At 40.9% G+C, this 26,060-nt stretch overlaps 1 protein-coding gene across 15 annotated transcripts in view; it reads left to right on the forward strand.

The window, feature by feature from the left end:
* Window positions 1-26,060, forward strand: part of pleca (plectin a) — a 115,986-nt gene that overhangs the window by 58,387 nt on the left and 31,539 nt on the right. For 4 of the 15 annotated variants that reach the window (XM_058619660.1, XM_058619666.1, XM_058619670.1 and 1 more), the window contains 5 exons: window positions 17,524-17,585; window positions 19,205-19,219; window positions 20,513-20,602; window positions 22,844-22,921; window positions 23,043-23,135. In XM_058619660.1, coding sequence (XP_058475643.1) covers window positions 17,524-17,585; window positions 19,205-19,219; window positions 20,513-20,602; window positions 22,844-22,921; window positions 23,043-23,135 — 338 coding nt within the window. Of the gene's footprint in view, window positions 1-3,302; window positions 3,421-8,302; window positions 8,497-14,296; window positions 14,538-17,523; window positions 17,586-19,204; window positions 19,220-20,512; window positions 20,603-21,078; window positions 21,098-22,843; window positions 22,922-23,042; window positions 23,136-26,060 lie in introns of those variants that run through there. The other 11 variants (XM_058619661.1, XM_058619669.1, XM_058619673.1 and 8 more) reach the window with 8 other exon arrangements.

Genomic DNA, 26,060 nt, shown 5'->3' on the forward strand with positions numbered 1-26,060 from the left:
GAAAGCAATTTTCCCATTGACCATAATAGTGAAAGAGACGCCTATAAAACTGTACACAGGACACCTCCAGACATGGACATAGGCATGTATAGATCTTTTATATTCTATATTTTTCTTATTTGAAAAACCTTCCTATAGGCCATAACAAGCCCAGAAAAATCAGGGAAGTGTACGATGTGAACACTTTACGAGAAATGTGAACAAATGAAGGCAATTTGGAGTTTTCTTATACATTTTTAACGCGCCGAGCCAGGCGAGAATGCGGACGGCTCTTTCACATAGCCAAAAGGCATCATGGGGGGTAACACTACTGCGCATGCTCATGCTCTACACAACCCGGAAATAAACGCGGAAGTCAGAAACTTTTTTGGCATATGCGCTGGGTGAGCAACTCCATAGGAATGAACGGAATCAGAGGGGCGGTGCTCTATCCAGTTCTTATAATACATCCATGGTCTGAGAGCTGACGTGCCAGTTACATCACTTCCAGGTAACTGGCCAATCACAAGACAGTGGGAAAGCTCTCGTTGGCTGGCCAATCACAAGACAGTCAGTGTTCTGCGGGTGTGGTTTGGTCATTACAACGTGCACACTATGTCCGTAATAGAATGTAATAGCGTTATAGAACATAAAAAATTACTTTTTGGGAGAAGTAATTTGTAACTATAACAAATTACTTTTTTAAAGTAAGATGCCTACCACTGGTGGTGAGACATTTACATCGGCTCGTTTGTAGCAACTAGGACATTTTTGACCATAAAAACGACTTAATGTTTGTAAGTACAACTCCATATCTCACATATAAGTGAGATAGGACCATGCTATGGACTCTTTAATAATAATAGTCAATAATAATAATAAAGAAAACACTTTAGATTCAGCCCTAAAGTATTCCATAAAGGTTTCATAAGGACTAATCTCTGTGAGGGCAGTTCATGCACAGGTGTAACCTAGACTATATTTAGAAGAAAAAAAGCATGTGTCTTAGAACCTGACACGCAGTGCAAATGTTTCCACAGGTATTTACCGCACTTTGTCAGTAAAGCATTTGTAAGTGTGGCTGATTGACACGTTTAAAAAATGTCTAAATGAGTGTGGATTATAGTGGTGTTGTCATAAGAGGCTCAGATCCCCCCCTCGAGGCTTTTCACTGTTAATGACAAGGCACTTCATGATTTAGAGTTTTTAAAAAAATGCAGTTGGAGTTTCTGAAACAGCAGGCGATTTAAACGACTGTGAGCTTTCTGGGAATCTTATATGCACTGGTTCTGCCGTCCAAGCATAAGGAAGCAATTAGACTTTAAGGAAACGTAGTGAGGTTGCATAATGGGAAGGGATTGATAGCGAGTGGGCGATTTTTTTGTGAAGGGAAAAATAAAATGGAGGAATCATGGCTGCAGCCTAAACACTTGGGGGGGGGAGAAAGAGGAGGGGCTGATCTATGACTCGTAAAACCATGATGGAAAATAACTGCGAAGAAGCTTCAGCGGGTAAAAGGGAAACCATATAGAAGGAATGGGGTGGAAACTTTGACAGACTTTGGCCCAGTCACCTTTCTCATTACTCCTTGGAAGTCGGTTACTAGGAGAAGTGGATAAAACGAAACGAGACACCAAGACTGTCATACATTGTGACGAAAGTAGACGCGAGTTTTTGGTAGAAATTGAATGTGCCATGATATTAGTGGACCAGTTAATTTTACTTAGGGATGGATATACTTTTTCGTGTCCAATACCAATACCGATATCACACACTACCGATACAATATCACCTGCTGTTAACAAGACAAGTTTGTGCCATTTCAAGCTTTTTCTGAGAAATAATTCTCCAACTGTGTAAAATATTATTCTAAACAGCCCACTTTTTTTTTTTTTTTTTTTTACATATTTACATGTATTGCATCAGATTTTTACATTTTTATCTGTTCGTTATCAGATACCGATAATGAGTGTTGTATTGGCGCATCCTTCATAAATGTACTATGGCACTTTTCCATTATACAGTTCTAGCACTACTCTGCTCGACTAGACTCCACTCAGTTTGGTATCAGTCAATTCATGTTCCGTTACTATAGTACCTCTGTGTTAGAACTGTATGAAAACTGGCATAAGAGACTGAAAACATGTTTTGTTGTGGTTAGTGTAGCTATACAACATGCTAACTCATATAGCTAGCTATAATAGTTTCTTTGGATTTGGTTAATCTGGTGAAAAAAAGTGTTTTGCTTGTTGTTCTGACACTTTCTGAGGAAGAGGTAGCTAACTAGCTCTTGAAATGGACAAGAGGCACTCGTCAAACAAAGGATTATGACATTTTGTCCCAGATTAACCAAAACCAAGGACGCTGTTACCATCACAAAGCTAGCGTTGGTTAGCTAATGTTATAATGCCAACGCTGGTTATTACGTTGTGTGGCTATGATAACCACAACAAAATGTGTTAGCAGTCTCTTCTGCCAACCATAAAATGGTCCACTCGCATTCTCAGGTGTTAAAGACATTTTCTAACATGTTTCTGCTTTGCTAATATGCGTACGGTCCACAATAGTGATGCAGCATCTGCTAACAAAGGTTTTGTTTTGTTTTAAATGAATGGTGGCATATTGAATCGTTGGCAAAAATATGTCTGCATACATGTTTTGAAAGGGTGTCCCAACTTCTAACTTGTTCCTTGGCTCCAAGGACAAGAGGTAGAAGAGTAGGGGTAAAAATAAGGAGTAGGACTGTACTTTTAGCTTCTTATCAAAGCTTCTTATCAAGGCCGAGTGTGTTGTGTGTGCGCGTGTGCCTTATGTATTATTAACTCCTGCAGATAGTTTGCAGCTCGGAAAGTGGTGAGGCAATTCCTGTAGGACGAAATTAAGAGGATAAAATTTCTTTTCAAGCTTTGTCAATACTGTAAATTAGGAGAATTAGAGTCAAACGTAAAACTAAGTGCCAACAACTGAGAAGAGAGAATAGAGAGGAGAAAGAAAGAGGAATTGTAAACTACAGGGAAAGGAAAGAGGGAGAGAAGAAGGGAGGGAGGGGGGAGGAAGAGAGGCAGGCAGGCAGATTGGCCACATCTCTCAACACTGTACTGAGTCACAGGGAAGAGAAGAGAGGGAGGGGTGCCTGTTCGTTCCATTCTCTCTTGTAAAAGTCACGGACAACTTGGCTGCAGCGTTCGTTTTTAAGTCCATGATGGCGACACACCCCTAGGCACTGCCTCCACTCCCCCTCCTCACCTTTAACCCTCCCTCCCTCCTCCCCCACCTCCTCTCGTGTTCCCGCCCACCTGCCGTCAGAGTCTGGGACTCTCCACTTTGTACCAGGCCCGATGCCGGCAAGCCCCCCTGGAAATGTGTTCCCAGCCCTAGTGGTTGTGGGACACATTGTTACCTTGATCGCGGTCTGGCAGTGGAGAGTTCGCAAGAAGAAAGGTAAGAACAGGCTGAGAGAGTCGCAGATACGAGCCGTAGAGAAGTGGAAGGTAGAATTCAGCAACTTTTCTGTGTAAATAAATTTCTCTGCCGGCTGTCCTCACTCCTCAGCGGCCGTCGCTGCTCTCTTGACTTGTGTGCTGTTGTGGCGCACACTCCTTCTCGCTCTTCCTCACTCGCCCCCACCCTCCCTTCTACTTTTTTTCCCCCCCTCATAGTCTCAGTTTGGTTTGGAGCTGTTGCAGTTAACCCTGTAATTGCTGACTGGAAGTTAGGTGACGTCAGAGCTGGAGAACTTTTTTTTTTTTTGTGCCATCATCAGAGTTTTGTTGTGCACACTTAAGCAGCATGTGGGCTTTTCTTGAAAAGTGCCTTTAAAAACTTTCTCAAAGTCTGAGTTTCTGCTTGAGTTGTGTTGCCCTTTAAGGGGATTTGATAAGAGACTATTCATCTGCCTTGAGTTGTGGTTACTCCCGGCATGTAAATATACTTGAGGAGCCGGTTTCTTCTTGGAATTTTCTGAAGTTATGCAGCACTCGTGCTACCAGTGGTCAAAAAGGAGCCTTAAGGTTACCTTCAGCTGTCCCAGGCTTTTCACGTCACCAGACACACCTCAGCGACGTCTGTTTTTAGTATTGACACAGCTTGGTGGCCACACCCGTGTAAGCCACACACCCTGAGGTGAATTAAAGAGATGTCTGGATGACAGTCTGCAGGTGCAGTGAGATAAAGGATGTGTGTTCCTTTTCTGGCTCAGAGTTTAATGAGAACCAGTTTTACCACAAGAGACTTACACAATAAAGCCGCTGAAAACAATGAAGTATAGCCTTAAGTCACATTATAATGATCAGAATATAAAGCATTAGTAAGAGGATGCACGTTGTTTTGAAAGTTGCTCGACTGAAGCCTGGCACTGATGTGTTCTTATTTATGTTATCACTCCCAGTGGTCTAGTAAATTCCAAGGAAGTCAAGGAAGACACACCTTTAGCACATATTTACAATTGGGACTTGGCTGAGTTTGTTATGACCGGTTGAGTAACTTTCATAGGTGATGAGATGAGAACCAGCAGGCACAGACGCTCTCTTTGACAATATGATTTTCTTTAGTAGTAATGTTACACAAGGCCAATAAACCGTGTGTGTAAATGAAGGTTTTACCTCTGATTTGTGCATTTCCCCAAGTGTTTCTTTCATTTTCAGACATTTATCACAATAATCATCAATATCGACCAGAAATGCATTTCTTCCTCCTGAAAGCTAAATTGCACACACGGAGGCTCATTACGTAAACCACAAGTGCAAATGAAAGCATGATTTATACAACTCTCAGGTTGGACTGTATCTCCAGCCCAGGTCCGTTTGTGTAACTTGAGTGACCGTGTGTGTTCCTGTGAGATGAGTTCAGCTGAGGCCCTGAACAAACACTCGGGTGACTCGTTTGACTGGCAAATCGAGGGAGAACATGACGTTGCAAAAGTCAGCCGGGTGCTATCTCTACCTTCTGTCAATATTCAACCGTTTGGCTTTTGAGGAGATCTGCTTTCAGCCGCGTGCTTGCCGCAGTGCGGACCGTGACTCTACACTCTGTGCATCAGCAGTGGCCGTGTTCCTTCCTCCAAACGGCTGCTGTCTGAACTTTAAAGATGTATTTATACCGCAGGCGTAGAAAGACGGTGTCAATTGATTTCTGTTTGTCTGGATGTGAGGTCATTGTTTACATTTCAGGTCCAGCACAAATCAAACGTCTACAGTACGTGTCAATACGTCCGATGGTTAAGGTGCAGCTTGACCTCTTGTGTAAGTTGCACCACATATTGTTGCAGCAACAAGGTGCCTTTGAAACAGCCGGGAAGGTGAAAGTAGGCAAAAGGGATTTCACCCAGAGCCAGGTTTAAAAAAAGCTCATGGAGCGCCACACATGTCTGCTGGCTGAGGGTAATAAACCTGACACGGGGGAAGGACGGTGGACTGAGTATCCCGGAGACATGTCATAACAAACCAGAGGAAGAAGGTGGCTGCTTGCTATTCCTTCCACAAGGCCTTACGTAGAACCTTGGGACCTTTTAAAGGAATCTGGTCTCCATGTGGCTGCATAGATAAAGAGTCACCTACCAAGTGACTGTGTGTGTCACTGTAAAATAGTGGTTCCCAAAGACGGGGTCGGGACCCACAAATGGGTCGCAGGAGATTTCCTTTGGGTCCCCGAACACATGTTCAGAGTATTCCCAACCCTCTTGAACTGAGATGCTACATCTTAAGCAATTTATGCTTTAGTGGAGGGATTCTCAGACTGGGTCGGGACCCACAGATAGATAATTTTTTATCTATCTGTTTTTGGAGTTTTCCCAACTCCCTTGAACCCGCTTGAAATGATATGGTACATCTCAAGCGGTGTCTGCATGAGTAGACTGGGTCGGGACCCACAGATGGGTCACAGGAGAACTATTTGCAAACGATTGCAATAATCTCATAAATGGATTATTCTTTAGTTAGATATGATCTCAACGTGAAATTTTAATGTCGTCGCGTGTCTACTTGGGTGTTCCACTCCTCCCTTGTCTTGACACTTTGGTTAATGAATTCGTCTCGAACGCGTCTTTCAACACTGAATTCGTCCAAAACCATTTAGGAAGCCACACCCAGTGTTCGTGGACGACTGACGGTTGCTTCTGCTCGACCACATGCCATGTGTGGTACAATACAACGCGCTGGAGGATTGGGTTTCTATTCTGGCATGCGGTGTACAGCTGTGACTCACTTTCCTTTCACTGTTGGCAGAAATGACAGATTTAAGGAAGGAGGGCAACTGAACTGAACTGAACAAACAAGTGTTGGGGGAAAAAAAAACAACAGGCCATTGTCTGAGGACGCTCCGAGTGGTAAAACAATTGTGTGCCAGACACGTCCTCACATGCCCCAACAATAACTTAAGTAATTTGAAACACATCAGTGGTAAGACTCTCTTAAAGTCAGGCTTGCCATCTGTTGTACAAAATAAACTCTGTGTATCAAGGCCATTAGAGAATTAAGTAGATTAGATATCATTCTTATTTTATTATGGTTTGTTTAAATTTGCAAATATGTCGTCTTAAAACTGACTATATCTACAAAGACATTGAAGCTACTGTAAAAAAAACTTAAAATATGGTTGTAACTATAATACCATGGAATATCTTACACAAGTACAATGTTACACACGAGAACAAGTTTAGGAGAATCCACAAAAGTTATTGGCTTTATTTTCACACAGAAATGGCTTTTGGGGAGCCCCTAAAATGCTATTCTTGGAAACACTGGGTCCCAGAGTGAGAGAATCTCAAAACACCACCCTTGTTTTTTTGCGTCTATGACTAATACGCAACTTTGGGAAAACAATGATGTCATAGCTTCACTTATTTTGCTCTTGTATTTGTTGAATAAGATTGCTGAATGTAAGAAATCTATTTCATTAACTACCACATTGAAGTTTGTTGTTCTCTTTATGTTGTTTTTCAAGTCGAGAAATAAAGAAGAGATAATTAAAGGTCCAGTGTGAGAGAATTAGTGACATCTAGTGGTGATACTGTAGATTATAAAACACAAAAGACTAATCCCCTCATCCTTTCCTTTCCTAAGGAGAGGGGTCTGTCTGCAGAGAGTCCTTAAGTGGGCGGACCTAGAAATGAGTCGGACAAATTGAAACCCCACCCATTTGTAGCCCCGCCCCCTCTCTTGCAGTGTGCGGATGGATACTTTAATTCTGATTAACTACAGTGGCCTTCACATACCAGAAAGGATCACACTCTTGACAGCACAAGATGGCCGCCTCCATAAAGAAAGGCCCTTTACTAAAGTATATATTAAAGGCTTTTTCTAAGGCTACAAAAACCCAACACAATTTTTTATTTTAAAGTGATTCTACACATATTTAAACATACCTATGGGTGGTATATTACATTTATTTCAGCAAAGCCTCCTAAATGTAAGACACTGGACCTTTAAATACTTTGTAATGAACTTTATTTTGATAAAATAAAGTTCAGCCTTTATACAAAGGCTGCTTTTGTGATCGTCAGTGGTGTACATTCACATATTCCGTCGCAGGTTGTTAAAGCTGCTGATAATGTTCTTTAAAGTCAACCACTCCCTAATGATAAATCACACTTTCACTGTTGTGCTCACAGTCACATGGGGCTTGTGTGTGTTCGTGTTATGACTCTGGAGATGTGCCAGTTTCTGTCTGAGCAAGTGAAATATTTTAGTCCAGGAAGGAGAGAAAACAGGACTCCTCTGTCGGGGAGTTATTTATCACCTTCAGCTGTTGTAAACATGGGAGGACGAGGTGATTTATTAGACCTGCACTGTGCCCTCGTGCATGAGAGCTGTCACTACATTGACTGTGACACAACAGAGAAGAAGGAAGAGTCTGTCGAAGCTTGTAATGGTTTCAATATGTGTGTCCACTCTCTGGAGTTAGTCTGCTTTGCATTACACGAGGGTCTGCTCGTTATGTAATTTGTGGAAAGAAATAAGGACATACCAGTGTATGTATAACCCTGCAGTGTGTGCGTGTGTATTCTGGGATGTCCCTCCCTGGCGCGCTTTAGTGGCACAGATCATTATTTTACGCGCAGCAGCAGCAGCAGCAGGGGAGGAGTAGGAGGAGGATGAAGCTGCTTTTTTTTCCTCTTCATCTGGACTGAACCAAACAAAAGGAGGCTGTGACAAAGTGTCTGCAATCTGACTCGACCCTGCGTTTTTTTCTTCTTCTGTGTCCTCCCTCCTCCTCCTCCTCCATGTGGTTTGGAGAGAGCGGAGAGAAAAGTTTTGGAGGGCTGTTGCTTCCACACACATACACTCATTCACACACACACACACACACATACGCGCGCGCGCGCACGCACGCACACACACATAGAGGGGCGTTCACGCGCGGCACAAACGTGCAGCAGAATGGCCGCAGCGGAGGAGACGCTCGCGCCACACTGGCACAACGACATGGAGCAAAAATATTTCTACCGACGAACAAACTACATCCACGAAATGAGCTGCGGGGAAGTCGGTGCTCATCTGTACAGTCGCATGTGCTGCGCAGGTAAGTCCGGTTCACTCCGGTCCATCTCCGTGTCTATGTCCATGTCCGTGTCTCCATCTGTGTGAGTGAGACTGTAACAGGAGGAGCTGTTTCTGTTGGGGAGGGGCTGCTAATGTTTATACTGTCCGTTAACCTTTTCATCGCCTGCGGCTCAGTCCAACAGGTTCTTCAGTGAAGCCTGTGGAACATGTTTACCCTCAATCATTACTTTGTTAACGTTTATTCTCGTTTTTATGAAACTTAAAACAAGTTTATTTGTTTTGTTTTGGATCCTCATTACTGTGTAAACATGTCAACAACTCCATACATCAAAAATCAACATTACAATCATGAAAGTGTATATCAACGTTGCAATTGTGAAATAATATACAGAGTCAACAGTAATGTAGAGTAATACATATAACAATAATACAGACGGCAACATTTATAATTACATTCAATTTATTGTTGTTGTTGTTAATAATTATATCATAATAAGCTTAATTATAGTATAATTAATTAATAGCACCTTTTCATTACACAGTCACAAAGTACTGTGGAGTGATTTAAAATATGAAGCAGAAGGAAACGATCGCAACAACAATAATGATAATATTAATAAATCAGAAAGATCAACTAAGTTAATTGCTAATTAAGCTGTTTTGTTTTTGATATAAATATTCAGCTTCTCACTCTAAAAACTCTAATTGTGATGATTTTCTCAGTTTTTTTACTACAACATGACAAACTATGGTGACCCAAATCCCAACAGAAATGGCATAATTTGCATAATTTACAGCCGTATCTGTAACATGTGACATCATTTTAAAAGAGTAAATATATAACTTCATAGAGGTGCTTAGTAAATCAATTACAACTAAATTGTATGCTTGTTATTTAAAAATGTAATTTGTGGACCCAAAACAATTCTCCCGCGACCCATCTGTGGAACCGACCCAGTCTTTGGGCACCACTGTACTCGAGCATTCCAGGTGGTAATTGGAAATTAACAAACATTTAAACCAACAAATTTCTCCCATAATCTCAATCTACACCAGCACAGTTTCCACAAATAATATCAGTATACAGGAACAAGTAAGAGGAACTAGATTATAATTAAACAAACGACTCTTAATGCGCTAAAGTAACTGCCAGGTCGGTGAATAATGATTTTATTGTTTTTGTCATTTCATTGTGACGTTACAGATAAAAGCGACATGTCATGTGAAGAATAAACCGTGTTTCTCACATGATCCATGTTCACAAACAGACAAACTGACTCCGAGCGAATGTAAACACAGCTTGATGTTTGTTTACGTTTATGAATGTGTGACAAACATCTTTTTTTTCCATTTCCTATAAAACATCTGTGACCGTTTAAATCACTGAGAAGAATCCAGAGTCTGAGCTCTCCAGAGGTTTTTCAGGCCAAAAAAAACCACTCATTTGGAAATTCTGCGCTGGCTGCTCATGTGTTTTTGCTATGTCGCCATGGCAACCACACTCACAAATAATAAATCCTTCACACAATCAATAGTGACTGTCCATAGACACAAGTCAACAAACAGAGCACGGCCCACACTGATCTTGGACCTTGTTTTTTTTTTCTTTTTACAGTAGTCTGAGCTGATACGAGACGTTTGTCGGCTCCTGGTTAAACATTAAAGTAGATTTATAGTGAGGTCGATCGCTGACTCCACTCATATTCTGTACAAACGCCTCTCCAACAGCAGAGGGAGACAAATTAGAGCTCATCTTGTGCTTTTTAATTACGTCTTGGCTCTCACATGTGCTCGTCATAAATCCTCAGATTTCCATAAGCAGGAGACTGTAAACAACATGTGTGGCTGCTTATGCCTTTTTAAGTTCTCAGCGCTCATCAGACCTTTTTAATTAAGACTGCGGGACTTTAAATGGCAACCGCGCTGCAAGTAAAGTGTTGCATTGTTTGTCACCTGCACGTTGATTCATCAGCTGTGCACATTTTTTGTTCTCAGAAATATGTTGAGGATCAGTGGTAGAGCGAGTCGTCTTTCAACTTGGACGGTTGTGGGTTTGATTCCAGGTTCCGCTTGTGCTCCTGATGTCTGTGTTGGCAGTGTGTGAATGGATGAATGAAACAATTAGCATAAAATGATATGTTTAGAGTCAAACTTTGACTAAAAAAAGATGCAAGAGAAGGAACCTGTGTTTAAAAAGACACAAAAAAGATTTTAAAAAGTCAAATGCAAATCTACGGAGCCCGGTTAGAGCCACTGTGGTAAATATTGTTGTTTTTTTAGTTTTAGTTTATTTTCAATAAATAGCACTCCCAACTGCATTTTCTCAAGAAATGCGTGTTTTGTAATAAATTTGCGTGCAATTTGAGTGCAATACTTGAAGGGGCTGTAAGCAATCAGCCAATTATGCAACAATGCGCTTTATATTTTAATATATATATTATCTATAATATAATATAACATATATAATATGTACAATAATTGACCTGTCTTAAACATTAGCACTTTACTATCATCCAACGTCACTGGCACTTTATTACCACAGGATTGGATTGGATGGATTGGAGGTGTTAAATTAGCCTCTGGCTACAACGTGAATTAATAATGTTTATTAATATGCATTGTCCCTTTCCTTAAATAAATAAAAGGAAATTATAGTAAATGAATCATACTTATTTTATCAGATGGAGAAAAACAAAAGAAAATTGGCGAACAATATCAGCCCCCCCAGAAAAAATCTGGTGGCATCAATCAGCTGAATCGGAATCGTTGTACAAAAGAACCGACAATGATCGACCTTCACCTTCATCACGTGTGTTTTTTTTTCCCACCTTTCACCACTTTGGTTTGTTTTTGGCATCAGTCCCTCCGTCTAATAATAACAGACAGATTTCTGTGTTCCTCTGAGGCGGCGCATGCTTTGACACTCTCTCCGTTGGCAGCATCAGGTTGGATCTGTCAGATTTTTTGCCCGCGGGGGGCTTCCATTCCTCGTTCCTCTCACCTTCATTCCATCGTAAATCCCCGTCAGGAGCCAGATGAGAACCCTGCATTGGTCCACATTCCTGTCGTCAGCGGCGGCGCTGACTCGGCGTGCTGTCACATGCACGGATGTAGATTTGGACGAGGGCGGGTGGTCGCTGTGGTGGCTGTGGTGGTGTTATCGCAGAAAGGCGGCTCCCCCTGTCTGTGAGCAGGGTGGGCGCACCCTCGGCAGGAATGCAAAGACTGTTAAAACTAAACTGCTCAGGTTTATCAGCACATGTTATCAGTGAGAGGGAACGGAGAACACACCACACAATAGCACAGAATGTGTACCAAACAGCATGGTGTTGATAGTCTTCACTGATAATCATGTAATCTAAGAGAGAGAGAAGAAAAATAGGGATCTTTGCCTCCAGTGGTTTGCTCTTGACAGTAAAACAAGGAATCTAGAAATGCAGTTATGTAAGAAAAAGCAAGTGAATATCTACAGTGCACAAACGCTCTTAACCACCATTTTTAATACATAATATGTTTATAATAATCTGTTTGCAATGTTACCTCGTGAATGAACTTTTTCTTCATGCAAGTAAACAGAACGTTGCTGTTTGAGTGGGTACATTTCTGTAAAGATACATAAATGTCTTTTAAGACACTAAATTGTAATTTCACTGGTCCAAAAATGGACTTTCACTACCGGATTGATGATTCTATGTTACAGTGTCAGCAGCTCCAATTTCTCAAGTCCTGACAAGCCACCTCACTTTTGAGGCATCCCAAAAATCTCTCCCTTATAGAGACGTACTATATGTCAGCATGTGTGTGAAGAATTGATGTTTCGCATAGGTGAAAGGGGGACTTGAGTATTTGGGTACTTGAGGACTGTGTGACGGAACAGAGTGGACAACTGTGTGAACACACACACGTTTGAGTTCATCAGAAATGATTGTAGATGATTTGAGTCGTTTTATTTACATGCACATGGAAAATATTCAAACGCAACAATTCTGCTTTTCTTTATGCTCCCGTGCACAGAGACGCGCACTGTTCTGTGAGTGCACACTGACACACAATGGCTGCTTTGTTCCTGCAGCAGTGTGGTCACTCCATTAAGAGTTATCTGAAAGCCACTTCTCACTGCGTCCTCTGTCTGTCTCTCGGTTCGCTGGCGTGGTCGGACAGAAGCTTTTGTACAAGTTTGGAAACGTATCTAAGGCTAAAACAGACCACACCACATGTTCCAAACAAAAGCTCCGCCGCGCAGGTTGTTCTCATTAGGAACTTTTAAAAAGATTCTATTCTTCCTGCTGCTGGATTCCCTCCTGTAAAACCCGCCTCACAGAGAAAAAAACCACCAGACACAGAAACCAAAACCCTAGTTTTCCTTTAAATGCATCCTCATGGAAGAGCAGAGTTCGTACCAGGTTTATAAAAAGACTGAGGACATTGTTTTGACTGTCCTGCTCTGCTGCTTCTCTCCACTTTTCACTGTGTGATTGTCTTGTCTGGCATCTCCAGGGTCTGACCACACACTTGTGCACATACTGTACAGCTGAGTTTCAGTCATCAGTGGATGCATCCATCATTTCACTGGATCAATAATGGGCGTCTTCAAAATCAATTGGGAGCCATAACCCTCTGTGCTGCCCTTACTACCGTACCATGACTCGCTCATTCATTGTGTACCGCTTTATCCTCCACGCGAGGCTTGTGAGAGGCGGAGTCACACCCTGCACAGGTCACCAACAAACAGCCATTTGCTCTTAAATTCACAAATGGGGTCAATTTTGTGTCCAGTAAACTGCATGTTTTTAGACTGTGGGAGGAAGAACCCAACGATCACATGGAGAATTGGACTTGGTGTGTTGGTGCATTGAAATAGAATAAAATTTGAAAATGAAAGTAACTCTCAAACCAATCCAGGTTTTGAACCGGTGACCTTCTTGTTGTGAGGCAACAATGCTAGCCACTTTGTACAGACCATTTACCATATAGATGTGTAACACTGTCACAGTTTCCTATGGGTATTCTTGCTTTGGCTGCGGTATATATCTATATGTATATATATATATATATATATACACACACATATATGTATATATATATATGTATATATATATATGTATATATATATATATGTACATATATATGTATATATAATTGCTATATGGTAGAGCAGTTTTGACCTATTTAGGTTAGAATAGTTTAGATCTATTCAGCTGGTGCGTTCAAGTACCATGATAAGAGGAGGTTTCTAGTGCAGCTGAGGAGGTAGAGACGAGCAAACGAAGGTTCATCCATCCCTGTGATGGAGTTGATGCGTTGAGTTGACTGGCACGTGTGGCACGCTGAGGGTGGAGCATCAAAACAATCATACAGCGCTTGATTGTATGCAAGATGCGTCAAAAATCTCAACACAGACTCTAAAATCCAACAGGAATATTGGAAAAAAAAAAAAGAAAAAAAAAAGCCTTCTTTGATATTATTATGTCAAAAGGACAGGATTTTCGAACTAGATCTGCGTCTGTATATCATGAGCTCAGGTGTGTTTATGTTTGTGTCGTTTCTCTCCTTTCCTCAATGAGGTTTGAGCTCAAGTGACAGAGCTGCACCATGTAGGCGGAGAACCTTCCCTCCTGTTCACTCACTCACTTGCTCACTTTGTGCTGAATGATAACCTCTGACACTGAAGCCTGCGGGCAGGCATTTTGCAAGAGCTGCTGTAAAAGGAGAAAAAGAAAAAAGAAAAAAAAAAAAACAGCCCAGAGAAAGCAGATGAAGACACTTCGGAAAAGAAGGGAGGAAGACTCGTGTTCTCCAGCTGACTTGAACACTCCCACTTCACGACAGGATCCTTCAGTGTGAAGCAAGCGATCAGAAACGTGGACGTCTCACACAGGAGTGGACGACACCGCTGCCTCCAGGCTGTTGTGTTTGTTTTGGATCCCTGAGGTGACAGTGGCTGCAGCAGCAGCATGGCGATGGATCCCAGACTCAGAAACTCCTCGGACAGCGTGGGCAGTGACGGTGTCTTCATCGATGACTTGCACTATCAGGGAATGCTCAAGGGTTACAAGAAAGGTACAGTCTCTTTGATTTGGACAAACAACCATGAGCAATTCTCGTCGTTTGCTCAGTGCGTTCTGTATTTTTGAAGACGATATGCTCTCTTTTATAAACGTAGTTTAAAGCCTGAGCTTGCACTGAATCCAGTTTTGTCTGTGGTCATCTTCTGCCTCCCTTTAATCAAACGGGCCACACCCCTTCATGTGTCACCGCTTTTCCTCCTTTTATTGGCCAACTGCGCTGACACCCATTCTCAGACTGGACAGAGGAAATGTGCTGCACTTATTGGAACAAACTCTGGTCTGAATATTTGCAGCAGAGAAGAAAATCTGTTTGTTAAACGAGTGAGACTGTAAATGTTTTTCCAAATCACAGCTGGTTGTTTTCTGTCGTTAAAGATCTTAATCAAGGTCAATTATACAGTGAGTCTATTGTAATATTATGAGATTCTAAATAATATTCAAGCAAAATCTCAGATGATCAGCTGCAAGATGAGGAACATGTAGCATTTCGAGAAGTTACATTTTGATTTACTTAAAGAAATACTTATACTCCTTCCAAAAAGAAACCGAGTCTGTTTGGAAGGAGGAATCACACACACTTGGAGGAAATCATCTCTTTTGTGGAGGAGGAAATGGTTGGTTACCACTGGTTACATCTGTGTGCTGTTGCACAAAAAATGAGGAAAGAGTCTGACTTTTTTTAATATTACGACTTTATTCTCCATATTCTCTCCCTTCAGTTTGGCCCTAATACTTTGCCATACTATTGTAATATGTGATTAAGTGAATTTTTGTCCTTTTGCGACACTGCAAATGGCACTTGTGTGGTAAAACACACAAGAAATAAATAACGTAAGTGTAGAAGTATGTCTTTATCTCCGTTTTTTGAAAAAAAAACAAGCTTTCAAACAGTGTTATATGATGCAGAGATCAGTTGCACCAAAAGGTGCTTAAAAACAGCATTTTATCAAAAGATCACATTCTGTGTCACAGCTGCATTTTTTTGGGAAACATGACAGAGACATAGCGGCAACACACACACACACACACACACAGTCTGAGGTCACCTGATATCTCTCACCTCATCTCAAAACTTTCTCTGACTCAGAAGATGAAACGTCCTCAGCCCAAGTTTTGTTTTGCCCAAGGCTGCGTCAAAACACAGACAACAAGCAAACACAGTATTTGTGAGGTTTGCATTCCGGTGTCGTGTATTTCACTGGTTTGAGTTGAGGAACTGTGACATGAAAAAACCAATGGTTTTGCCCTGCAGACAAATTGTTTTAGTGATTTAATCTCACTTATCCAACCTGGATTTAAAGTCATGATCCTTTAATCTCATTGTTGGCTAATAGAGGTTTTATTTCTACTTTTCTGTCTGGTGTTTGTGAGTCACTGACATGATGTCTCTTTCTTCTGTTTTCTCTGTTCCCCTTCCATCTTATCACATTTTTTTTTTTGGAGTTAATCTCTGAAATTGCAATCACTGATTGGTATAGATGAAGAAAAATCACACACAGTGTCTTTAACTGTCTCATGCGATTTAATCAGTTTGGGTCAATGTCTCTGTTTTGGTCCTGAATGCTTTCCTTGTTGCTATGTGGAGACCAGTTGAATGTGTACTGTCCCTCCTGGTAGCTGCTGAAATGTGGCTGACGTTTTCGAGAAAACACAGCGCAGCAGGAACAATAATCAGCCTCAAAAATCAAAGCCAAAACAGCACAAGCCCTGCAGGTCAGGACATGTTTGACCGTAAAGGTGCTAATCTGACGGATGTCAGATGTAATCCATGCGTTACGCCTCTCTGTTGTTGTTTTGAAGGACATATTTTAAAGACGGACAACCTTTAATAAGTCTTTGGTTACACGTTCATGGTTCTGTTTTGTGGTTTTATTTAAAGGAGCACAACTATCCCTCATATTTAGTTTGTGACTGTGGGAAATTAAATGATTTTTTCCCTGTTGGCTTTCATTAGATGTTCAGCCAAATCTGTGGTTTTGCACAAAATACTTTTGTGTTGCTGATCGTCTGGTACTTTTCTGGAAGCTCGCACAGGAAAATGTTACTGTCAAGGTTGTGGCATTTCTAAATATAGAAAAGCTGAAATTACTTCTGTTTTAATATTCCGTATTTTTTGAGTTCGCTCCAGTCTTCACTGGACCAGATACAGGATCTGTATGGGTCCTTGAAAACACTTGAATTTTAATGGCGTTTTTTCAAGGTTCTAATGGCGTGTCTTCACTTTTGGAAAAAAGTGCCAAATGATGATTGAAGTAGTGACTGTATTTGTTACACAGCAACTAACTAAATGAGTGAAAAGTTTGTTAACATTGGAAGAAGTAAAAGAGAATCTAAATAAAAACTCCACCTGGACCTCGTTAATGCATGTGGCCATGACTACATATCATGATTTGGGTCATTTATAGCATAATATCACATTTTAATGTGACAAAAAGAATTTAATAACACTTTTGAATATCTATGTCTACATATAAATTAACCACAGCTGTAAAGGGCTGTAAAAGTGTGAAAATTGACCTTGAAAAGTGCTTGAATTTTACACTGAAAAAGGTGTATGATGGCAGGCTAGCACTTGTTAGCCCATGTTAGTAAAACCAGTAGATGAGAACACTCTACTCTGTATTTTTCATTCAGAAACAGTGTAACAACACGTCCATGGATAAAAACTGAACAGCGTATGAGTATGAGTATGAGTGACTTACTGTGACACAAATGAGACAGTAGTACAGTTAGCAGCAGTGCTAGTAGAGTGCTTTAGCTGGAGACACGCGCGACAGCCATCTTTGAATCCTATGTCCTTGTTTGTGAGGTTGCTAGACTTTCTGAGTTTGAAATTCTGGAACGTACCGTAAACCATAGTGTGGCATATACTATGAATGAATGCACGTATGAATGTTTTGGAGTCTAAAAAGGTAAACTTCTATACCATTGCCACACTGTTAATGACAGTTTTGTCTGTGTTTTCTGTCACTCCTCAGATGAACGGGACCGAGTTCAGAAGAAGACCTTCACAAAATGGGTGAACAAGCACCTGATGAAGGTAAGAACCAACTTCAACCACACTCTCTGACACAAATAATTCCTTAAACAATACAAGAGTGTCAAACTCACTGAAGTTAAGTAAAAATGTATCTGTATAGGAATCTTTTGTGTCCTTATACGACCCTTCAAGTTTGGTATGCCGACGAGAAATTCCAGCTGTTTCACACCTGGTTAACATATGTTATCTATAAACTACACCAACTGTCTCCATAAAAGTCACTGTCTCTCACTCTCTCGGGTCTAAAGTTGCCTGAAAACACAAAACAAATCTTGTTTGAAGTGAACTGCTCTGGTAAAGGTGAAAAACGTCTCAAATCACCTTTTTTGTGCACAAGAAAAATCCTCACATGCCGTTCGTATTAACTGTCTGCGAGTGAGTCACGAACACCTGGTCTCGCTTTAGCAGCGTTTTTTTCCTGAGTGGGGTTATGAGCCATGGTTGGTCAGGTTTCACATGTGGACTCCAGACAGTCAGAGGGGCTTCTCGGGGCTTTGTAGGGAAACAGGAAACTTTGTGCAGGAGCCTCCACCTCCACCCAGCTAAATATGTCCACAGTCATGACACTGGAAAGCTAAGATGTAAAGTGTTCTGGCCCATGACCTTTTAAAGGAGGACACACCTTCCACTGTGTAATATGCAGCCTGCTGGTCTCAGCAGAGTGAAAGAATGCAACTTCAAACGAGAGAAACTCAAATAAAGTCTAAAAACAAAGGGGGTTAATGTTGTGAATCAGTTATTGCATATAACTATGTTGATCAACAGGCAACTGTATAAATGTAAGGGCCTGTACACATGAGAACAAGCTTTTTATTCACATGGAATTGGCATTTTGGGAGTCCTAAAATGCTATTGTGGAATGTGGGTACCAAAGTGAAAAGATCTTAATGCAAAAATCTTGCATTTTCATGTATGCAACCAAAACGCAACTGTTGTTGTCTTCTTGTTGTATTTGGAGTTCGTACAGTTTGCGTATGATCTTCTTCCCCATATTTGGTGGATTTTTTGTCGTTTTTCAAGAAAGAAAAAGAAAAGGTTCTTATCAGAAAAGTTCTTCCATGTGGATAAAAAGCTGAGTCACCAACACCCAGACCTTACTTACTTTTTTTGTGTCTTTTACACAAGAACTGGTGATCCTCTGTGCGAGTCCTGAGACTTTTTTCAGAAAACAAAAATCCAAAACTGTCATGAACATGAAGTGTTTTGAAGTCATGGTCATAACAGAGTCATGGGATTAAGGTTTGAGGCTAAGAAGGCTTAATTGTCACAGATCAGTGAGTCTCTAAAGTTTGTATTTTACTACTTTACATTTGATTATAGGAGGAATGAGAGCAGACGTTTAATCTGTGTTTAATTTCACCGTTGTTTATCCTAAAACAAACCAGATTATATCAAGATCACTGATGAAAACCCTTCCACAGGAGGATTTAATCAAATCGGATGTTTAAAAGATATAATCAACAACAACCTTCATCTTTGTCTCGTGTCTCATGCAAGCCAGCGTCTGCGTGTTTTTCCTTCTGTCCCTCTCTTTTCTGTCCCCACAGTTTTATATCTTCTCACATTAATCTGTTTCTTCTTTCCATCCTTCATCCTGTCCCTCAATCTTTTCCCATCAGCACTGGAAGGGAGAGGTAGGTGCTGAGTGGACACACATACATTCATTCATTCATTTCTTTCTGCATGTCTGTGTGTACATTTTTAATCCCCTCTCACCACCTTTTTTTTATTATTATTATTTTTACCTGAACTCGTAAGCTGCTTGTAAGAATCTGCAGGAAAAAACTAAATATGGGAAATACAGCTAAATATAAATAAAATACAGCATAGTAAAAGTAAGACAGTGCTTCATGGCGACCATTCCAGTAAAATGTAACATCCTACCGAAGTGATGCCTCCTTTATCTGGTTTGTTAACTGTGTGATCCACATATTGTGTTTTATTGTGTGTTTTGTATCTTGTCATTGTGTTTTTTGCCCATTTACAGAGCAAACATCGTAAATGAACTTAACAACGGCTCATCTAACCGCTCATGTTCCTTCACTTTGTTAACCTTGTGTGTCAAGTGATTCCATACTATGGCCATAAGAATCAGACATTAACTCCAGTCCCTCGCTGTTTGTGCTCTTCCTGTTCAGTTGTTTTTACCTTGTGTAAAAATCCTCAATGTCTTTCAGTACGTTTCCATGCAAAGTGAAGTCGAGCTGTTGGACAACTGTCCCTTTCCAATTTGTTTTTTTATCATGTTAAGCTCCATTCCGTGTATTGCTACCATCCATTAATTTCAGAATATTTAATTTTTTAAGCCAGGGGACATTAAAAAGTTAAACTTTTCGGTTAAGGGCGTGCAATATCCGATAACGTTATTCCTGTAAAGCAGAAAGGGAACTTGGCTTGTATCTGAAGGGGTTTCCGGTTCAAGTCCCCGGCTGGTCAATGGCAGGGGTACCCAATCCCCCTTGCTCATTGTTAGTTGGACACTAAATTGAAAAATAAACACATCCAGTATACTCTTTATGCTGGTCCCAAGGCTGGGTAAATGGGAGGGTTATGTCAGGAAGAGCAAATCTAGTATGCAGATCACGTTATACGCTGAGAGACCAAAAAGCAAATAAATAAATCCATAAATATCAAAAACAGACATTTTAAGGTGATATTGAGTGGCTGTTTGAGACCTCTGCTCTTAGCTGACAGAGCATAATCTCTAAAGAATTTGAGTCAGACTAACATGTTTACTTGTGTCCTTTTTTTCTGTTGACGTGTAAACGTACTGATTGTCAATGAGATCGGACACAGTTTGAACTGTGTTTGATTACAAAAGCAGTGATTCCACACTGATGCTGGAAGACTGATATCACGGTGGACGTTTCATCATAAGTTACACTGAAAACTGAACTAAAATGTCCTCTTCTCTCTTCTGTCCACAGTCCCAGAGACACATCACCGACCTGTACGAGGACCTCAGAGATGGACACAACCTCATCTCCCTGCTGGAGGTGCTCTCTGGAGAGACACTGGTGAGCTATAGTGACCTGTGACCATCTGCTCCTGCTGCTGTAACCTCCTGACCTTTTCCCCCTGCTCACCTGTCCTGTCCATTTTACTTTGTCTTTGTTCCAGTCTATCATTAATGTCCTAAATGTTGAGTCAGACTTGTCTCCAATGTATGTTGCATGTGTTGAATTGGATTCAGAGTGTTTTTTGGACATTTTTGAGGTCATGCGCTCTCTTTTACGTTACTTACCTCAGCGCTGGTCTTTTTTGTGAACACGCCTCGCGGTGTTGTAGCCTAAAAACACTAATTTTCATTATTTGCATCCATTTCGTAACCTTTTCTGCACTTACTTGTTTGACCCCTGTTTGTTTGTTTCTTTTTTTAATTCCTTTTTCTAATTCCTGTTTGCTGACGTTTGCCCTGACCTTTCCCCCCTCTGCCTCTGCCTTCCTTCCTACTTGCGATGCTCTTGCGGTGGTAGCCGAGGGAACGTGACGTTGTGAGGAACGTGCGGTTGGTGAGTGGCGCCTGGACTGTGGCTGGCCGCCTCCTCGGGCGTGGCATGTGTCACCACCCCAGGTGGCTGCTGGGTTGTGCATGATGACAGTCACACTCCCTGTTTGTTGTCCCCTGTGTCAAACATCGTCTTCTTCCATTTGATCTGAGCTAGCTGAAAGGCTAACTTTCTCAGTAGCCATGTGTTAGCATTAGTCGGATTAACTTCTCTTTACAGATGCATGTGGGAAAAAAAACTACTTAAAGTAGTAATTGGGAAAGAGCCAATTGCGTATTTGATATAAATTGATATATATATGATTAAAGGGCCATTCTGTAAATCGTCGCAACATTACAGTATATTCTCTGGGTGCTTTTTGAATCACATTTTTTTCTTATGGGATTTATTTAACAACAAGATAGAAATTCACAGTTCCACCACAGACAATCACTTCAAGTCATTTGGAGGCGGAGCTTTGATCATAGGGTGAATGGAGGGAGTTGGCAGTATGTTAGCTAGCGTTAAAGGTCCAGTGTGTAACTTTTTGGAGAGTACATTGGCAGAAATGCAGTGTACCACCCATAAGTGCTTTAAGTAAATTTGTTCTTAGAATAAAGCTTTCACGTGAGCTTGAGGCAAGAGCATTTTGCACCACCATGTTTTTACCGAAGCCTGAATGGACAAAACAATTGTAGTTTATATTATGTGTTTTAAGCCACACAATTGCTACTCAGATGAAGATAAATGACATTCTTTCAGGTATGCAAAGGAAACAGATCTACAGTACAGTTTGCTGCAATGTGCAGTCTCACCATTAGGTGTCACTCATTTTTGGACTGTTATAAGTTAAATTACTGTACATGGTTAATTTTCTCAACACTCCTAAAAAAGCTAATTTAAACAATGCATTTGAGTAAAACAAATCCTAAAGAGAAATGGTGATCCTAAGTGGACCTGATGAAGCTACAACCCTCATCTGCTAAGCATCTACCAAACAGTTTTGTAAACTTTAGGTAACAGTCTACACAATATGTACATTTCAGAGTAATGGTCCTTTAAATCTGTTGTCTAGGCTCAACCAAGTGTTTCAAGAATCAGTTTCCCACGCTTAATTAGAAGTAAAAATACAAAGTTTCATCATTACAGGTTAATATTTTTGACTAAAAAGCAAAGCTTGAGGCTGGCTGACAGCATAGTATGTGGATGAGCACTCCTGCATGTCATGGCCATCACGCCCGGGGCTCTCTGTGTCGTGCGCCGGCTTAGATGAAAGACGTAGATGCTTATAAAAATCTGCTCGAATGTACTGTTACGGGTCAAATCTATGAATCTGGTCAGTATGATGTTATAGATGTTTGATCAGGTGAGAGGGGAAAAAGTTGTTAGTCGATCTCAGAGAGGATGATTGAGACTGATGGTTGGCCGAAACACTGAAATCATTCATCATCATGCTTTCACCCGCCGACTTTGTGGCTGGATCTTTAATGCATCTCTGGGTCATGAAGGGTCAGAAGGAACGCTTTGATCACAACCATGCAGAATTTGAACTACTCCTCAAATTTGCCTCTTTTATTTTCACTTTCAAAGACCATGGCTGTGCGGGTTTATTACACAGTAGAGTAGATGTTGGTTTGAATCACAGACGGAGAAGTCGAACACTTACACTAAACACCTGTTCCTCAGTCATGGGGCTTTGCTGTTTGTTGAAGCCTGTGTGTATTTACGCCTCCTCCTCCTCATGTTTGGTTTCATCTTTTTCTCTCGTAGCCGCGGGAGAAAGGCCGGATGCGCTTCCACAAGCTGCAGAATGTACAGATCGCTCTGGACTTTCTGAAACACAGACAGGTCGGAGAATGATTTTGAATTCCTATCCTTTCATTTTAATGTCTGTTTCTCTGTTGTTATCTTTGTTGGTTTCAAGTGCGAATACACAGACAAACTGTAACTGGAATGATTTTATGTGCAGGTCAAACTGGTCAACATCAGGAACGATGATATTGCAGATGGAAACCCCAAGCTGACCCTGGGTCTGATATGGACCATCATCCTCCACTTCCAGGTACATGTTCAATATTTGAATTAAGGTGGACAGTTTCTCGATCTGGTGTGGATCTTCCTCAGGTCGGAATCGTTTTACACCTTTGACAAATTCCAAACATATAGTTTATTGTTTGCAAAGTGGCCAGAGGAACTCACTCTGGATCATGTAATTTTTTGAAAATTCCCACAGGTCACCTGCAATAATAGCTGTCAATCACTGGTGTCCACTCATATGTGCCATAGTTTATCGTCTATTTTCCTCCAAATGGGAACATAATTTACTAAATCATCATCATGATTTACTGAAAAAGAGCTGAAACTAGTGATTAAGACCTTTAACTTCTCAGGAACATATTTACTGACATTATAAATTAAAGTGAGAATTAGACATAGACTTCCATTCAAACAGAATTCTTTTAAAACCAGCACAGTCGCGCCCTGGTGGCTAACTTAACTGGTACTTCTGTTCTTCTTCCCTAGGTTTGACCATTTCTCATTAAAACAACATGTATGTGGTTGATATTCAGCGTATCTATAAAAAATAATCCTGACCTGAGGAATGTTCACGCTGGATCAAAGTGAAGTTTTTTGTAGTAAACTATATTTTACGCCAACCACACACCTTCAGTAAAAAAGGGCTGACGTGCGTATGATCTATTGCCAAAAACTTTAAATCACAGTCTAAATTTGAATAGCATTTTTTTTTTTGTCTTGTATTAAAAGTGAAGGCACAGAACCATGTTGAAAACACATGAGTCACATTTCATGCACTGCTCGTGTTGTTTATGTTGTAACCTGTAACCACATTGGCACTGAGTTACATAAGATCAGATTCCCTTTAGCACTGTTTACATTCATCACATTGTAATTAGTCCGCTTCCGCTGCGGTGAGGGGAAAATCAAAGTGCCGTCCATTCCTTGTTTGGGCTTCAATCACCAGCTTCCATTTAGTCTAATGTTGAAACAGCAGTTGCAGCAAGCCCAAGTCCAGCTGCCAATCATTTCCAGGCTGTATTGAACGTTTGGCAGCACTCGACCTCTTACATAAAACAACCGCTGCTTCTTGAGTCCTTGAGTGCACGAAGACTAAACACTGAGAAAAAAGCTATTCATTCATTTTTTTTGAGGATTTCAGTTTGCTTCTTATGATCCTGTAAATCTCTATAGAAGGATTCCTCAGACACTCTCAAATATAATCAGTATAAAATCCTGGCACTGATGGCAGTTCAAACCACACAGTTAGAAAACCTTGATCAGTGGACAGATGTGTTTCTAAGGAGGAGGAGGAGGTTTGGATTTCTATTGGGCGGATGAGATGATAGGGTTCGATTTTTGGAAAAGATGAGTGGAGTATATGAGAATTCTCTGATGGTTAAGTTGGGATGTGGGATAGTTTTTTATGACTCAGTGGTTCCCATGAGAAAGTTGGCAGGAGACGTGGGCGCGACAGATGGGGACACAAAACCCTACGAGAAGTCACGCTCATTCTCATTTTTCTAACTGTAGTCCAACATCTAACTGGGTTACAGTGCAAAATCTCTAAAAGTAGGAATTTTGTCCTCACTGTTCAAATAATAACACCAAAAACCACCATGTCGAGCCACTCGGTCATCAGGCGGCTCTTATTTTCACAAAACAAACCATAATCTCTTTGTTTTGGCTCATGCTCATCATCACACACAATGGTGGATTTCCTCTGCACTCCCCAGGTGCAGCTCCCGTTTTTATTAGTACACAGGTGACTGGTTTAAAGAATGGACTCCGGGATTCTCTCAGCACTCTTCAAACGAGGAGGCAGAGGGCGGAGGCTGTCTTTCCATTCGGCCGAGTCTGAGTCACTTCTCTTTGCCCACGTTTACAGTGCAGCACCGGGGTTTCCCTTCTGGGTGGAAAAAAGCAAAAGGAAGCAGAAGGAAGAAATGCCCCCCCCCCCCCCCCCCCCCCCCCCCGTTTTGCCCTCCTCCACCCTTTCCTGCAGAAATAATTAGTTCTGCTGTGACTCATCAACGTATGCGTATACACTGAATCCTTCTCTCTTGCCAAGCTGCACAATATCCAGAGCTAGCAGGTCACTGTGGGTAATGCTAACAGCCGCAACAGAAAATAAGTTATGCAGATGCCATGTATTTCAAATGCATGTTGCACGTACAGTAGATGTGAGCTGTAGTAGCTGGGGTTTTCTGCATTAGTCAAATATTCTAAAATCAAACATACAAAATTAAGTTTCAAGAAGTTTTCTGTCATGCTAATGGCACCGACAGACAGAACAACAGCTAGTTCCTTTGATTTACCTACTTTTACAATGTTTTTTATCGTCCTCTTTGTAGGTAAAAATCACATGAAATAATGCAGATAACACATATTTCAAATATATGTTGCTCATTGACTGGATTTGAGCTGTGATAGCTTAAGTTTTAAGCGTTAATACAAGTCAAATGCTAACGGCAGCAACAAACAGACACAGATCACGGACAGCAGCGTTAATCCTGTAGCATTAGCAACACCTATTTCCCTGGAGATTTACCAACTTTATAATGTTTTCTTTGTGTGAAAAGTCACATAGCATTATGCAGATACCATTTATTTAACATAGGGATGCACATACACTAGATTTTAGCTTCAATAACTTTTTGCATTAATATGACAATACACACTAAGTTACACCAAATATGACAGCATTGATGGCAGTGATTCACTCTAGATTGACCTGCTTTACAGTGTTTACATTGTTTAATTTGTTGGTGAAAAATCACAGTCCCATTATTATTACGCCATACAGTTAAAATGGAGGTTGCCCACAATTAGATTGGAGCAATTAGATTTTAATTATTTATAATTAAAATAGTCACATTTAAAAATGACAAACATACAAAATGAAGTTCCATGAGCTTTCCTTTCATGTATCCCTGACTCTTATAGACAGCCCCACCCTTCTGGTACATAC

Source organism: Solea solea, chromosome 20 (genome assembly GCF_958295425.1).
Source record: "Solea solea chromosome 20, fSolSol10.1, whole genome shotgun sequence".
In the NCBI taxonomy this organism is placed as follows: domain Eukaryota; kingdom Metazoa; phylum Chordata; class Actinopteri; order Pleuronectiformes; family Soleidae; genus Solea; species Solea solea.